The sequence below is a fragment of the Polypterus senegalus genome, chromosome 2 (assembly GCF_016835505.1).
Source record: "Polypterus senegalus isolate Bchr_013 chromosome 2, ASM1683550v1, whole genome shotgun sequence".
Lineage (NCBI taxonomy): Eukaryota > Metazoa > Chordata > Cladistia > Polypteriformes > Polypteridae > Polypterus > Polypterus senegalus.
The window spans coordinates 163,902,849-163,920,312 of record NC_053155.1 but is presented as its reverse complement, the minus strand read 5'-3'; the positions used below and the strand labels follow the sequence as shown (position 1 = coordinate 163,920,312).

General features: G+C 39.0%; 1 protein-coding gene across 1 annotated transcript in view; it reads right to left on the bottom strand.

The window, feature by feature from the left end:
- The window catches only part of paxbp1 (PAX3 and PAX7 binding protein 1), a 256,815-nt gene that overhangs the window by 227,511 nt on the left and 11,840 nt on the right, over window positions 1–17,464 (bottom strand). The window contains exon 2 of the mRNA XM_039744927.1: window positions 3,126–3,257. Coding sequence (XP_039600861.1) covers window positions 3,126–3,257 — 132 coding nt within the window. The remainder of the gene's footprint in view (window positions 1–3,125; window positions 3,258–17,464) is intronic.

The window sequence follows — 17,464 nt, the reverse complement described above, 5'->3', positions numbered from 1 at the left end:
TGGAGTTCTTTTTTTGTTTTTTCTGTCCACCCTGGCCATCGGACCTTACTTATTCTATGTTAATTAATGTTGACTTATGTTTATTTTTTATTGTGTCTTCTATTTTTCTATTCATTTTGTAAAGCACTTTGAGCTACATTTTTTTGTATGAATATGTGCTATATAAATAAATGTTGATTGATTGATTGAAATACGAACCTGATTAAAAGAATTAATGATAATCAAATCCTTGATGACAACAACACTCATAACAGTAACAAAACAATTATATTGACAATCATGTTACGTTATTTTTAAAATGTTTCTTTTTCTTTTTCATAACTTCTTTAACACACTACTTCCCCGCTGCAAAGCGCGGGTATTTTGCTAGTCTATACTAATAAGGCAAAGCCCTCACTGACTGACTCATCACTAATTCTCCAACTTAACGTGTAGGTAGAAGGCTGAAATTTGGCAGGCTTATGCCTTACAGCTTATTTACAAAAGTTAGAGGTTTCATTTCTAAATTCTACGCGTAATGGTCATAACTGAAACCTACTTATGCACATATATACGGCCATAGCCTGCAGCTTGGTCACCGTGTGAGACGGAGTTGCGTCCCTCATCGTCACGCCTCCCACGTAATTGAGTGCCTGCCCATATAAGGCCATCCATCAGCGGTAATCCAATAGAATATAAATAAATATTCGCGGGTGAAGGACTGTGCTTATGCAAACTAAGATGAGATGGTCAGGGTGGTGTTTGGCACAAACTCAGTGAAAGTGCAAGAAAAACTTAACTGTCGGGTCTTAGCCAACATTAAATAAAGCCGTGGACATCGCACGAGATAGCACAAGCACAGCTGAGAACCTTCGATGCATGTACTCCAAGCGGCTCACGTGAACTTACTGTGAACGCAGTACGCAGAGAACAAGGAATAGCTCCAAAAAGCGCTGAACAAAAAACGCATTACACAATTGAGAAGGCTGCAAAAGAATATGAAGCGAGTGACGCATACAAGCATATTCGTAAGTGCAGCTACTGCGGAAACAAAGCACGGTGTAAACCGTAAATTTAAATTAAGTTTATAGACACGCTGTCGCTGGAATTTGTCATACTTACGATGAATACGATATTCGCGAGATACAAGTTTAATGAGAAGACGCAGGGTATAAATGAGACTCTGGATCACTTTGTAACAGAGTTAAAACTGCTATAATGGAGTTAAACTTGCTGGTGAAGGACTATGCTTATACAAACGAAAATGAGATGGTCAAAGATAGAATAGTGTTTCGCACAAACTCAGCAAAGTGCGAAAGAAACTTTTAAGTGCCTGGTCTGAGCTAACATTAAATAATAAGGACTGTGATTATGCAAACGAATAGGAAAGCAAGGTGTAAAGCTTAACTTTAAATTAAGTTCATAGACACGCTGCCGCTGGCGTTTGTCATGCCGAGAAACTGTGTTTGTGGAGGGATGGACAGTTAAGGCGGGTGGGGGAGTCACGTCATCATCTCCCCTCCCATTCACCTCATTTCATTCACTTCATTTCACTCCGAGCTGAGCTCCGTATCCAACGCGGTCTTGCGGAAACAACTTCGTGACGCTGCCACCAAATGCTCACAGAAAAATCCACAAGTTAATAGAAAGAGTTTTTCCACACTCTGAATCCTTCAGGCACCCCTGAGCATAATCCAATTTTGAGGTTTGGGACAACAATAACGTTACTGAAAAACTTACAACCACCGAAACTTTTTAACGGCACGAGACTTCAGGTCACGTGTCTACAAAAGAACCTAATTGAGGCAGCTATTTTACTGGAAGTTTCTCAGGGGAGAGAGCTTTTATTCCTCGCATCCCCGTTATACCCTCTGATCTCCCATTTCAATTCAAATGCCTCCAATTTCCAGTAAGGCTCTGCTTCGCAATGACAATAAGTCTCAGGAACAGACCCTACAAAAGGTTCCCATTGATTTGAGGCAAGATTGCTTTTCACATGTCCAACTATACGTTGCATGCTCAAGAGTAAGCTCGCACAGCTTGGTCATATTACAACTGGAGTGCTGAACTGACAAAGTGGAATACAAAGAAATCCTTAACAAATAATTATTGGTATATTTTCTCTCAGTTTAAAATGGTTTACTTTTCTTCTTAATAAAAATTTAAAAGCAGTACTTCGCCGCTGCGAAGCGCGGGTATTTTGCTAGTGTTTGTGTGTGTGTATATATTATATATATATATTTATTACACACACACACACACACACACACACACACACACATATATATATACAATTACACAGTATCTCACAAAAGTGAGGATAGCCCTCAAATTTTTTTAAATATTTTATTATATCTTTTCATGGGACAACACTGAAGATATGACACTTCAATACAATGTAAAGTAGTCAGTGAACAGCTGGTATAACAGTGTAATTTTGATTTCCCTGCAAAATAACTCTGTGCACATCCATTAATGTCTAAACCGCTGGCAACAAAAGTGAGTACACCCTTAAGTGAAAAATGCCCAAATTCTGCCCAATTAGCCATTTTCCCTCCTCAGTGTCATGTGACTCATTAGTGTTACAAGGTTTCAGGTGTGAATGGGGAGCAGGTGTGTTAAATTTGGTGTTATCGCTCTCAAAATTACACTGTTATACAAGCTGTACACTGACTACATTTTATCAAAGAGTCAGATCTTCAGTGTTGTCCCATGAAACAATATAATAAAATATTTACAAAAATGTGAGGGGTGTACTCAGTTTGTGAGATACTGTATATCCTATACTTTGTTACTCTCATTATGAGTTTTAATTAAGCAAACTTAAATTGAGTAAACTCAACGCAACTGTAAACTAACCATTCTTCACACTGGACTAGTAATGCAAAAATGTTGCAAGATTAAACAAGTCAATGCCAAATTACAGGTATTAGAATTCTTTCAATTTTCAAAATTTACAGTACAAAGGTACAGGAAAAAAAATTGAAAAGTGACAACCTAAAAATGAAAAGCATTGCATTAATATCATTTCAAGGGCAAATGAAAATTTAGAGATTCACCCATTCCTTCTCTCGGAGGGATACAACAGAAACATTTTATTTCAAAATGCTTTTAAAAACAAATGTTTAAAACTACAGACGTCTTACCTTCTGCTGCACATCCTAGATCCTGTTTTAAGTTGCTTATTTTCTCCAGATCATCTTTGTACTCTTTCTTCAGCTGTTTAACTATTTTTTTACTATAGTTCGATTTCTTCACTTTGAAAACCTCATTATCATCTAAAATAGATACAAAGAGATTACTTTACTTTGTAAGTTAGCAGAGAATTAAATAATCTGGAACATGGAAGTGGAAAAATGATTACTAACCAAGAACAATCATGCCCGCTTTAAAATATATGATTACGAAATAGTTAACATGCCATTATATTTGACAGTTATTGGTACTGACAATTGAAACAAGAAAGGTCAAAAGACGACACAGCACCTACTAAACTCAATGCATACTTTTAAAAAAGAATGGTCACTGCAGAAAAACACGCTTACAAGGAAAAAAACTGTCTAAATCACAACCATAGGATCTGAAGACTTTTTTTCATACAGAAAACTGTACTTTCGTGTGGAACATCATACTGTCAGAAAATGCAGACAGGTACTCTCCTGAAATTTAACTTTCAATTACCTAAGCAAGAATGCAAGTACACACAGTAAATATACAAACACATACATATGTACACATACATACATACTCACATAGTACAGTGGAACCTCGGTTCACGACCATAATTCGTTCCAGAACTTTGGTAAACCGAAGCAGTTTCCCCCCATAGGATTGTATGTAAATACAATTAATCCATTCGAGACTGTATGAACTGTACGGAAATATGTAAATATATGTAAAGATTAAGCACAAATATAGTTAATTACACCATAGTATGCACAGTGTAATAGTAAACTAATGTAAAAACATTGAATAACACTGACACAAAACACCCAGGCTCCCTGCTCAGCTACACGAGCAGGCTCACTCGTGTGCATGAGTCTCTCCCCCCATTTCTCTCTCTCTGTAGCGCGCGCGCACACACACACACACAACTCCCCTCCCGTCCCTTCCCCTCCCAGTCAGCAGCACATTCTCTCTCTCTCTCTCGGTAGCACGTGCTCGCTCTCTCTCTGCGCTTGCTCGCTCACACTCTCTAATCTCTCTGTAGCACAGAATGTCAGCAGCACGTGCAGCACTTATTTTAAAATGAGTTTTAAGCACAGGGAAAAAAAGGAACATTAGAACAAATCCGAAATGTATTTAAAAACCAACCACAAGAAACCAAAAGATTAACAAGATCACGCTATTTTATCCTTACATTCCAATCGCTGTAAACAATTTTTAAAAAATGAGTTTTAAGCACAGGGAAAAAAAGAAATATTTGACAAAAAAGAGAAAAGTAACACTGCAACAAATCACACACCACGAAGTGAAAAATTAACTTTTGAAAAATCCGTAACACAAAAACTACTGTATAAACCACCAAGAAAACTAACCTTGCATGAGTCGAGTTCTGACATGAAGTGAGGAGGAAATGGGTGGAGAGGAGGTTACAGTTTTGAGGGAGAGTCCGGCTCCGCGATGGAGGGATGTTTTCTTAACTTATATACATATACACACACACACACACACACACACACACACACACACACATATCTATACTAATAAAAGGCAAAGCACTCACTGACTTACTCACTCACTGACTGACTCATCACTAATTCTCCAACTTCCCGTGTAGGTAGAAGGCTGAAATTTGGCAGGCTCATTCCTTACAGCTTACTTACAAAAGTTGGGCAGGTTTCATTTCGAAATTCTATGCCTAATGGTCATAACTGGAAGGTATTTTTCTCCATTAACTGTAATGGAGTTGAGCTGTAATGACGTGGGGGCGGAGTTTCGTGTGACATCATCACGCCTCCAACGTAATCACGTGAACTGACTGTCAACGCAGTGCGTAGAAAACCAGGAAGACCTCCAAAAAGCGCTTAAGAAAACATGCATTATATAATTGAGAAGGCAGCGAAACAATAAGAAGCGAGCGAGTGACATAATACCATATTCATGAGTGCTGCTACCTCGGAAAGAAAGCAAGGTGTAAACCTAAACTTTAAATTAAGTTCATAGACAGGCTACCGCTGGCGTTTCACATGCCCACAGGTAATCGGGATACAAGTTTAATGAGAGGGCAGGATATAAGCGAGAGTTTTGATCACTTTGTAACTAAGTTAAAATTGTAGGTGAAGGGGTGTGCTTATGCAAATTCCGAGAGACTGTGTTTGTGGGGATTGACAGTTAAGGCGGGTGGGGGAGTTACGTCATCATCTCCCCGCCCATTCATCTCATTTCACTCTGAGCTGAGCTCCACGGCTAACGCCGTCTTCCGAAGCAACTTCGTCAGACTGCCACCAAATACTCACAGAAAAATCCACAAGTTAATACACACGCTGTCTCTAGAGTTTCTCCACACTGAATCCTTCAGGCACTACTTACAAAAGGTTACATTGACAATCGTGTTACGTTATTTTTAAAATCTTTCCTTTTCTTAGCACAAGCACAGCTGAGAAGCTTCGATGCATGTGCTCCATAACGCGTTAAAAAATAATGCATTTAATCACACTTTGCATTACAAGCAAAGGGGAGCTTTTGTCAATGCATGATTTCCTGGCACAACGATTACACTGATCAGCACATCCCGATTCATTTTACCCTCGCACTACCTTAGTTTGAGAAGAAGTATGAAAAAATATGAGGTTAACATAGAAAAACACATCACCAATTCAAGCTTTATGAATAATCGATTAAGCCATCAATAATTGTTTTGGTAAAGCCATCCTCCTTCCATTTTATAATTTTTCCGCCATTAGCCATGATTAAATGAGCGGTAAATAAAGTAAGAGCAAAGCGAGCGTGACTTATTTAGGCAGGCATATATATGACAGCAACACTCATGACAATGTCAATCATGTTACATTATTATTAAAATGTTTCCTTTTCTTTTTCATTACTTCTTTAACACACTACTTCTCGCTTCGAGGCATGGGTATTTTGCTATATCTATACTAATAAAAGGCAAAGCCCTCACTCCCTCACTCACTCACTCACTAATTCTCCAACTTCCCGTGTGGGTGGAAGGCTGAAATTTGGCAGGTTCATTCCTTACAGCTCCCTTACAAAAGTTGGGCAGGTTTTATATCGAAATTCTACGCGTAATGGTCATAACTGGAAGCAGTTTTCTCCATTTACTGTAATGGAGATGAGCTTCAACGCCGTGGGGGCGGAGTTTAGGTGTGACATCATCACGCCTCCCGTAATCACGCAGTACATAGAAAACCAGGAAGACCTCAAAAAAGCGCTCAAGAAAACATGCATTATATAATTGAGAAGGCAGCGAAACAATAAGAAGCGAGCGAGTGACATATACAACCATATTCATGAGTTCTGCTACTTCGAAACAAAGCCGCATGTAAACCTACACTTTAAATTAAGTTCATAGACAAGCTGCGCTGGCGTTTGTAATTTAGTGCCTGCCCATATAAGGCCGTCCGTCAGCGGCAATCAATAGCAAACTGCCACGGGTAAATATTCACGGGTGAAGGACTGTGCTTATGGAGAGGAAGATGAGATGGTCAGGGTGGTGTTTGACACAAACTCAGCGAAACTGCGAGAGAAAGTTTTAAGTGCCAGGACTAAGGTAACATTAAATACAGCCATGGACATAGCGAGATGGCACCAGCACAGCTGGGAACCTTCGATACAAGTACACCGAGTGGCTCACGTGAACTGGCGCAGTGCACAGATAAAAGGCAACAGTTCCAAAGAGCTGAACAAAACCGAATTACACAATTGAAAAGGCAGCAAAAATATGAAGCGTCTGATAAGCATATTCATAAATCCAGCTACTGTGGAAACCAAGCACACGGTGGAAAAAGTCAATGTCCCGCTAAAGGAAGACAGTGTAAAAAAACCGTGCATGCAGTGTGTCAGGTCTCAGATAAAGAAGAAGACGAGCTGTTTATTGATGCAGTAAGAAACAAATCGATGAATGAAACCTGTCATCTTTACAACGATTGACAAACACGGAATGTAACTTGAACACAACACATCCTACAAATACGAACCTGATTGAAAGAAATAATGATAATCAAATCCTTGATGACAGCAACACTCAGTAACACTCACAAAACAAATACTGTATATTGACAGTCATGTTACGTTATTTTTAAAATGTTCCCTTTTCTTTTTCTACCTTTTTTAACACACTACTTCTCCGCTGCGATACGCGGGTATATATATATAATAGGGCAAAACACGTGTCGCGTACTCTTTGCATTATTTCACAGTAAAACTATTTCAATATATACACACACATACATATATATCAGCGCTTCCCGATTCATTTTACCCTGGTTTGAGATGTATGAAAAAATATGCGGTTAACGCCGAAAGATAGATCACCAATTGAAGCTTTATGAATAATGGATACTTTATTCGCCATCAATGATTGTTTTGGTAAAGCCATACTCAGTGTATTCATTAGATGAGCGGTAAAAAGTAAGAGCGAGGGAGGATGACTCATTGAGGCATGCAGGCTGTAGTGCGGCGTCAACTCTATCTGAATTGCGCGATCACATTTGAAAAATATATCTTTTCAAGTTCTATTTAGTCCATATGTGTCAAACTCAAGGGCCATGGGCCACATCCGCCCGGCGTGTAATTATATCCGGCCCGTGAGATCATTTTATATACTGTATTATTGTTATTAATGGCACGGGTAAATGAAGCGCTGGTAACACTATAAACTACAGATCCCATAATGCAGCGCTTCAGCTGCCTTGCCGAACACTTACCACGTTAATCAAGTCTACCTTATGATGCTGCAAGTTATTGCGAAGCTAGAGTTATTATGCACTGAGTTTGCACGGCGCTTTGGTGACTTTGAAGAACAAAAAAAGTCCGTCTACATGCGGCTCGAACCTTGTGCATGTTTGGTAGCACATATCTGTGTGAGAAGCTCTTCTCAGTGATAAAGACTAACAAAACAGCACACAGGAGTCGCCTCACTGATGAGCACCTGCAATCCATCCTGAGAACCTCCACAACACAGAACCTCACACCAAACAGAAACGAACTTGTGGCCAAAAAAAGATGCCAGGCGTCCAGCTCTAAAATGACATATGAGCAAAGACAACTGAATGATTTGATTTGTTATTGCACGTAGGCGAGAGTCAACCGTTTTAACAAACAGCGTATTGCACTGATACGAAATAGCTGTGTGTGTATATATGTAGATATGTATGTATATGTATATATATGTTTATATATGTGTATGTGTATGTATGTATATATATATGTATTTGTGTGTATATATGTGTGTGTATGTATGTATGTGTGTGTATATATGTGTGTGTATATATGTATGTATATATGTGTATATGCATAGATATGTATATATGTTTGTGTGTGTGTGTGTGTGTGTGTGTGTGTGTGTGTGTGTGTGTAAATATGAATTACCTCCAAAGAGCGCTGAGACTTTTGATATCATGAACGTTTGTACAAAAGGGGTCTCCTGCAAGCAAAAGTCGAGCAGCCAGCGCGCGTGCATAGCTGTGCCGGCCTTTGAGATGCTGACTGCGCTTCTGCTTTAAGTCAAAGTGAGCACTTTTAATTTTTTTCATCCTCCCCCTGCGCTATAACCCAGACAAGTGCAAACACGGGACCCTTTTTCTACACCACAGCAAAATAATATTAAGGCGATTCACACTTTCTTTTGCACGTATACGATTATGGAGGTGCTAAACTCGGATTATGAAGACACGCACACGAGTGGAGGACTGACAGTGCCATCACAGCCGATTAATGGGGGGACGTCTCACCAGTCTACACAAGACACACCGCGACTGTCCCCAAAAGGCGATCATAACGTCAGCGAACACATCTCTCTATACTATATAAAAGAAAAAGGCAACTTTCCTTTCTTTACACCTTTTTTCCATTTATGCCAAACCAAAGCCTTTCTCTCTTAACAGTGCAGAGGACACAAAACTAATTTTCTTTAATTGCCGGTAAGGCACATTACCAGAGGCACAAATTTGAGCGTTCACATAGAAAATGTAATTTCTATACCACAGCCGTCGTGTAAGCGCTTTCAAAAAGGATCTACTACGAGATGATCCATATACATTTTAGCTGCTGTTAGTTACTTACCTGTTGTGTTACACAGTCTTTAAAATGTAGTTTACCCGCAACCACTCCAGTAGTGATCAGTGTACCTGTACTTCTTGAAACGTTAATGTTTTACTGTTTAATAACTTAGACTATATTTTATTATTTTTCCCTTGCACTCAGTGACCAAAGCTATACACACACACACACACACACATATAGACACATACAAACATATATATATATATATATATATATATATATATATATATATATATATATATATATATATATATATATATATATATATATATATATATATATATATATATATATATATATATATATATATGATAGATACTTTATTAATCCCAAGGGAAATTCACATAATCCAGCAGCAGTATACTGATACAAAGAAACAATATTAAATTAAATAGTAATAAAATGAAAAGAATTAAAATAAAATTAATGTTAGCATTTACTCCCGGGTGGAATTGAAGAGTCGCATAGTGTGGGGAGGAACGATCTCCTCAGTCTGTCAGTGGAGCAGGACAGTGACAAAAGTCTGTCACTGAAGCTACTCCTCTGCCTGGAGATGACACTGTTAAGTGGATGCAGTGGATTCTTCATGATTGACAGGAGTTTGCTTAGTGCCCGTCGCTCTGCCACAGATGTTAAACTGTCCAACTTTAATCCTACAATGGAGCCTGCCTTCTTAACAAGTTTGTCCAGGCGTGAGGCGTCTTTCATCTTTATGCTGCCACCCCAGCACACCACCACGTAGAAGAGGGCACTCGCCACAACCGTCTGGTAGAACATCTGCAGCATCTTACTGCAGATGTTGAAGGATGCCAACCTTCTCAGAAAGTATAGTCTGCTCTGACCTTTCTTACATAGAGCATCAGTATTGGCAGTCCAGTCCAATTTGTCATCCAGCTGCACTCCCAGATATTTATAGGTCTGCACCCTCTGCACACAGTCACCTCTGATGATCACAGGGTCCATGAGGGGCCTGGGCCTCCTAAAATCCACCACCAGCTCCTTGGTCTTGCTGGTGTTAAGGTGTAAGTGGTTTGAGTCGCACCATTTAACAAAGTCTTTGATTAACTTTCTGTACTCCTCCTCCTGCCCACTCCTGATGCAGCCCACAATAGCAGTGTCATCAGCGAACTTTTGCACGTGGCAGGACTCGGAGTCATATTGGAAGTCTGATGTATATAGATTGAACAGGACCGGAGAAAGTACAGTCCCCTCGCGGCCCTGTATTGCTGCACACAATGTCAGACCTGCAGTTCCCAAGGCGCATATATTGAGGTCTTTCTGTAAGATAGTCCACAATCCATGCCACAAGGTGTGAATCTACTCCCATCTCAGTCAGCTTATCCCTAAGGAGCAGAGGTTGGATGGTGTTGAAGGCGCTAGAGAAGTCCAAAACATAATTCTTACAGCACCACTGCCTCTGTCCAGGTGGGAGAGGGATCGGTGTAGCATATAGATGATGGCATCCTCCGCTCCCACCTTCTCCTGGTATGCGAACTGCAGAGGGTCGAGGCGTGGCGGACCTGTGGCCTCAGGTGGTGAAGCAGCAGCCGCTCCATGGTCTTCATCAGATGTGACGTCAGAGCTACAGGTCGGAAGTCATTCAGCTCACTAGGACGTGATACCTTTGGGACAGGAGTGATACAAGATGTTTTCCAAAGCCTGGGACTCTCCCTGTTCCAGGCTCAGGTTGAAGATGCTGTAGAGGACTCCCCAGTTCCAACGCACAGGCCTTCAGCAATCGTGGCGATACACCATCTGGACCCGCTGCTTTGCTGGCACAAAGTCTTTTCAGCTCTCTGCTCACCTGGGCTGCTGTAATTGTGGGTGGGGATGTCTCACCTATGCTGGTATCAGCAGAAGGATGGTTGGAGGATGCAGTACTCCGAGGTGAGAGTGGGTTACTGTGATCAAACCTATTAAAGAAGTTGATCATTTGGTTTGCTTTCTCCACGTCTGTCTCGATGGCGGCACCCGCTTGAGCTGCAGCCAGTGATAATCTTCATCCCATCCCACACTTCCTTCATACTGTTGTTCTGCAACTTCTGCTCCAGCTTTCTCCTGTACTGCTCTTTCCGCCTGAGCTGGACTCGAGTTCCTTCTGCACGCACTTCAGCTCATGCTTATCACCACCTTTAAAAGCCCTTTTCTTCTGGTTCAAAAGGCCCTTGATGTCACTTGTAATCCATGGCTTGTTGTTAGCATAGCAGCATACTGTTCTTACTGGAACTACAATGTCCATACAGAAGTTGATTTAATCAGTTGTACATTCAACAGCCTCTTCAATGTTCTCACTATGTGATCCAAGCAATATATTCTCAGAGCCTGCTCTGCCTCAGGGGACCACTTCCTGAATGAGCGTGTGGTTGTAGGTAGCGCCCTCACTCTTGGTTTGTATTGAGGCTGAAGCAGAACCAGGTTATGATCTGCTTTCCCAAGCGCAGGCAGTGGGGTGGCGCTGTATGCGTCTTTAACGTTTGCATATAGTAGGTCAATAGTCCTGTTTCCCCGAGTGTTACAATCCACATACTGGGAGAAGGCAGGTAATGTTTTATCCAGCGTTACATGGTTAAAGTCTCCAGCGATTAGCACAAGTGCCTCAGGGTGCTGCGTTTGTAACTTAGCAACTGCGGAATGGATGATGTCACTCGCCATCTCCGCGTTCGCTTGAGGGGGGGTGTAAACAATAACAGCAATCACGTGTCCAAACTCTCTGGGCAAGTAATAGGGCGCAGACTTACGGCCAACAGTTCGATGTCCCTGCAGCAAGTGGAGATTTTAACGTTTACATGTCCTGAGTTGCACCACTTTGTATTGACATAGAGAGCGAGTCCTCCTCCTTTCTTCTTTCCACAGGTACTTGCGTCTCTGTCCGCTCTAACTGTGCTAAACCCGGTAGCTCCACGTTAGCATCTGGGATGATAGACGTTAACCACGTTTCACTAAAACACAGCAAGCTGCATTCTCTGTAGGTTCTGACATTTTTCACCAGCACAGCCAGTTCGTCGATCTTATTTGGTAGTGAGTTTACATTTCCCAGGATCACAGAAGGCACCGGCGGTTTATAACGCCATTTTCTCTCAAGTTGTCTCATTTAATCTTATTTTTATCTTTGCGCGCTCGGCTGCCCGATATCGTCTTCTTACCTCGTCAGGTAAATAAGGAACCACACCGCATAAGCATTTCTTCTCAGTGCTTTAAGCTGACTACTTGAATAGGCGATTCTCGGAGTGTAAAATCCATGTCAAATAGTAAAATGTAAAAGTGTCCAGGGAGCAATTCCACATAAAAGAAAGTGGTAGAAGTGATCAGTGAAATAGAGATAAAAGGTAAAAAGATAAAGTCATATACGGAGCTGCTGGAAAGGCTGCCACTGGATCTGGCGCCGAAATGAAAATATATATATATATATATATATATATATATACACACACACACACACACACATACATATATATAATTTGTGTGTGTGTGTGTATGTATATATGATGTAGATAGGTATGTATATATGTGTTTATGTAGATATGTATATAGATATGAAGATATGTCTATATATATATATCTACATATCTATATATCTATATGTGTATGTATGTATGTATGTATGTATGTATGTATGTGTGTGTGTGTATATATATATATATATATATATATATATATATATATATATATATATATATATATATATATATATATATGACAGCAACAATCCAAGCTGTGAGAAAACAGTAAAAGGAGAAGTGTCAGGCGTTGTGGTACATTTTCTGATGCAGCTAGAAGAAAATAACTTTGTGACGCTGCCACCAAATACACAAAACAATTACTTTGACAATCATGTTACGTTATTTTTAAAATGTTTTCTTTTCTTTTTCATTACTTCTTTAACACACCACTTCTCCGCTGCGAAGCGCGGGTATTTTGCTAGTGTATATATCTATATATATATATATCTATATATATATCTATATATCTATATATCTATATATCTATATATCTTTTTTTTTTTATATCTATATCTCTATCTATCTATCTATCTATATCTATCTATATCTATATCTATATCTATATCTATATCTATATCTATATCTATATCTATACACACAGGGAGTGCAGAATTATTAGGCAAGTTGTATTTTTGAGGATTAATTTTAATATGGAACAAACACAGTCAATCCAAAATGTTAATAAACCTGAAACCTGAATGTTTCACAACGGAAATGTGAGTGTGAACATCATCGGGTAATACATATGTGCGCTGGTTATTAGGCAACTATTAGTGTGCAGATTTATTATGCAACTAAAGGAAAAATGAAAATTTTCCCATCTCACTTGTTTATTTTCATCTGTTATAGTGAGAATAATAAACAAACACCTAAAAATTTACAAATAAACATCTCTGACATTTCACAAAAAATAAATCAATCAATCAATGACCAATATAGCCACCCTTCTTTCCAATAACAGTCATAAGCCTTTCCATTCATGGAGTCTATCAGTTTCTTGATCTGTTGACGATCAGCTTTTTGTGGAGCAGTGACTACAGCCTCCCAGACACTCTTCAGAGAGGTGTACTGTTTTCTCCCCGTAAATCTAGCGTTTAAGAAGTGCCCACAAGTTCTCGATAGGGTTTAGGTCAGATGAGGAAGGGGCTATGTCATTATTCCTTCATCTTTAAGGCCTTTACTGGCTGGCCACGCAGTGGAGAACTTCGATTCAAGTGATGGAGCATTGGCCTGCATAAAAATCATGGTCTTTTTCCTGTATCACTGTTTGAAGAAAGTGTCTTCGAAAAACTGGCAGTAGGTTTGGGAGTTGATTTTGAGTTCATCTTCAAAGCAAAAAGGTCCAACTAGCTCATCTTTAAAAATACCAGCTCATACCAGTACCCCACCTCCACGTTGGAGTGGAGCTCTGTGCCCATTACTGATCCACAGGTCAATCCATCTGGTCCATCAAGAGTCACTCTCATCTCATCGGTCCATAAAACCTTTGAAAAAATCTGTCTTCAGATATTTCTTGGCCCAGTTTTGACGTTTCAACTTATGTTTCTTGTTCAGTGGTGGTTGGGTTTCAGCCCTCCTTACCTTGGCCATGTCTTTGAGCACTGAACACCTTGTACTTCTGGGCACTCCAGGTAGGTTGCAGCTCTGGAATATGAAAGTACTGGAGGATAATGGGTTCCTGGTAGCTTCACGTTCGATTCTTCTCAAATCTTTGGCAGCTAATTTGCGTCTTTTGTTCTCGACACGTTTCTTGCGACCCTGTTGACTATTTGCAACAAAACGTTTGATGGTTCTGTGATCACACACCAATATCTTAGCAATTCCAAAAGTGCTGCATCCCTCTGAAAGATTTTTTACAATTTTTGACTTTTCAGAGTCAGTTAAATCTCTTTTGGCCCATTTGCCTGAGGAAAACTAGCTGCCTAATAATTCTGCACACCTTGATATAGGGTGTTGATCTCCTTAGGCCACACCCTCCCTCATTACACAAATACACATCACCTGACGTGCTTAAATCCAATAAGCATTCAAGTTAATACAGCTTGGAGTTGTAATATACGAATTAAAAATGATGATATGGTCAAAATACTCACTTGCATAATAATTGTGCACACAGTGTATATATATCTATCTATCTATATTGAAAAAGTCAATGTCCCGCTAAAGGAAGACAGTGTAAAAAAAACCAAAAAAACAAAAAAAAAAACCCCGTGCATGTAGTGTGTCACGTCTCAGATAAAGAGGAAGACGAGCGGTTTATTGATGCAGTAAGAAACGAATCGATGAATGAAACCTGTTATCTTTACAATGATTGACAAACACGGAATGCAACGAACACAACACATCCTACAAATACGAACCTGATTGAAAGAAATAACGATAATCAAATCCTTGATGACAGCAACACTCATAACACTCACAAAACAATTACTGTATATTGACAATCATGTTATGTTATTTTTAAAATGTTCCCTTATCTTTTTCATAACTTCTTTAACACACTACTTCTCCGCAGCGAAGCGCGAGTGTGTGTGTGTATATAAATATATATTTATATACACACATACACTTCTCCTCTAGCGCCGAAGTCCGAGGTCGAGGTTCAATTCCCGAGAGGGGGTGCACTGAGTATGTACGCCTGAATAGGGCAAAACACGTGTCGCGTACTCTTTGCATTATTTCACAGTAAAACTATTTCAATATATACACACACATACATATATATCAGCGCTTCCCGATTCATTTTACCCTGGTTTGAGATGCATGAAAAAATATGCGGTTAACGCCGAAAGATAGATCACCAATTGAAGCTTTATGAATAATGGATACTTTATTTACCATCAATGATTGTTTTGGTAAAGCCATACTCACAGTGTAATCATTAGATGAACGGTAAAAAAGTAAGAGCGAGGGGAGAGTGACTTATTGAGGCATGCAGGCTAAACCACAATAGCACGCGAGCTCGATATAGTGCGCATCAACTCGATCTGAATTGCGTGATCACATTCGAAAAAATATATCTTTTCAAGTTCTATTTAGTCGATACAAATATCTTTGTTAGGAATGTAAGGCGAATTTACTATTCACATTTCTATGGTGAAGACAAATTTATGCAATGATGCGTACATTTAACTTACATTCCTACCAAAGACATTTCTGTCGACTAAATAAAAATTACTTGTATTTAAAATACAATATATATGACAGCAAGACTCATCACTCACAACAGTGACAAAACAATTATATTGACAATCATGTTAACGTTACAGTAATCCCTCCTCTATCGCGGGGGTTGCGTTCCAGACCCACGATAGGTGAAAATCCGCGAAGTAGAAACCATATGTTTGTATGGTTATTTTTATATATTTTAAGCCCTTATGAACTCTCCCACCCTGTTAACATTATGAGAGCCCTCTAGACATGAAATAACACCCTTTAGTCAAACGTTTAAACTGTGCTCCATTACAAGACAGAGATGACAGTTCTTTCTCACAATTAAAAGAAAAAGCACATCTTATCTTCAAAGGAGCGCCGTCATAAAGGAGCGCCGTCAGGAGCAGAGAATGTCAGAGAGAGCTAGCTAAGAAAAGCAAAAGAATCAAAAATCAATCGTGCTTTTAAGTATACAGAAGCACCACGATAAGCGACATTTTGTAGAGGGCGTCCGTGTCCTCTGTGCAAACAGCCCTCTGCTCACACCCCTCCGTCTGGCAGAGAGTGAGAAAGATAGAGAGAAGCAAACAAGCACCTTGCGGGAAGCATATCTTATAGCATTGAGGAGTTTTAGTTAATATGTAATACATGCTCTGATTGGGTAACTTCTCAGCCAACCGCCAATAGCATCCCTTGTATGAAATCAACTGGACAATCAAACTGAGGAAGCATGTAACCTAAATTAAAAAGACCATTGTCATGAAAGCGTGAACCAGCCGAAAAATCTGTGATATATATTTAGATGTGCTACATTTTAAAATCTGCGATAGAGTGAAGCCGCGAAAGTCGAAGCGATATAGCGATGGGTTACTCTATTTTCAAAATGTTTCCTTTTCTTTTTTTATAACTTCTTTAATACACTACTTCTCCGCTGTGCTTGTGTGTGTGTGTATATACACACATATACATATATATATACATATATATGTATATATATATTTATATGTATATATACGTTATATGTATATATATATATATATATATATATACGATATGTATATATATATATATATATATACGTATATGTATATATATATATGTCTATATACGATAATATATATATATATATATATATATATATATATATATATATATATACATACGTATATATATATATATATATATATATATATATATATATATATATAATATATTATATGTATATATATATATATGCGTATATATATATATATATATATACGTATATATATATATATATATATATATATATATATATATATATATATATATATATATATATATATATACATATATACACACACATATATACATACACACACATATATACATACACACACATAGGTTGATACCGAAAACCGTTTTTTTTTTTGTTTTTATGGATTTTTCTTATCCCACAACACCGGTTTAAATTGCCTAAGCAACGTTCGGAACGTGGCACAGCGGGAAACTGTTCAAATGGGGACCTTTTTCACTGCTACACCGCTAAACAGGGCTGTGGAGTCTGAGACAATTTTGGGTACCTGGAGTCGGAGTCGGCAAAAAGT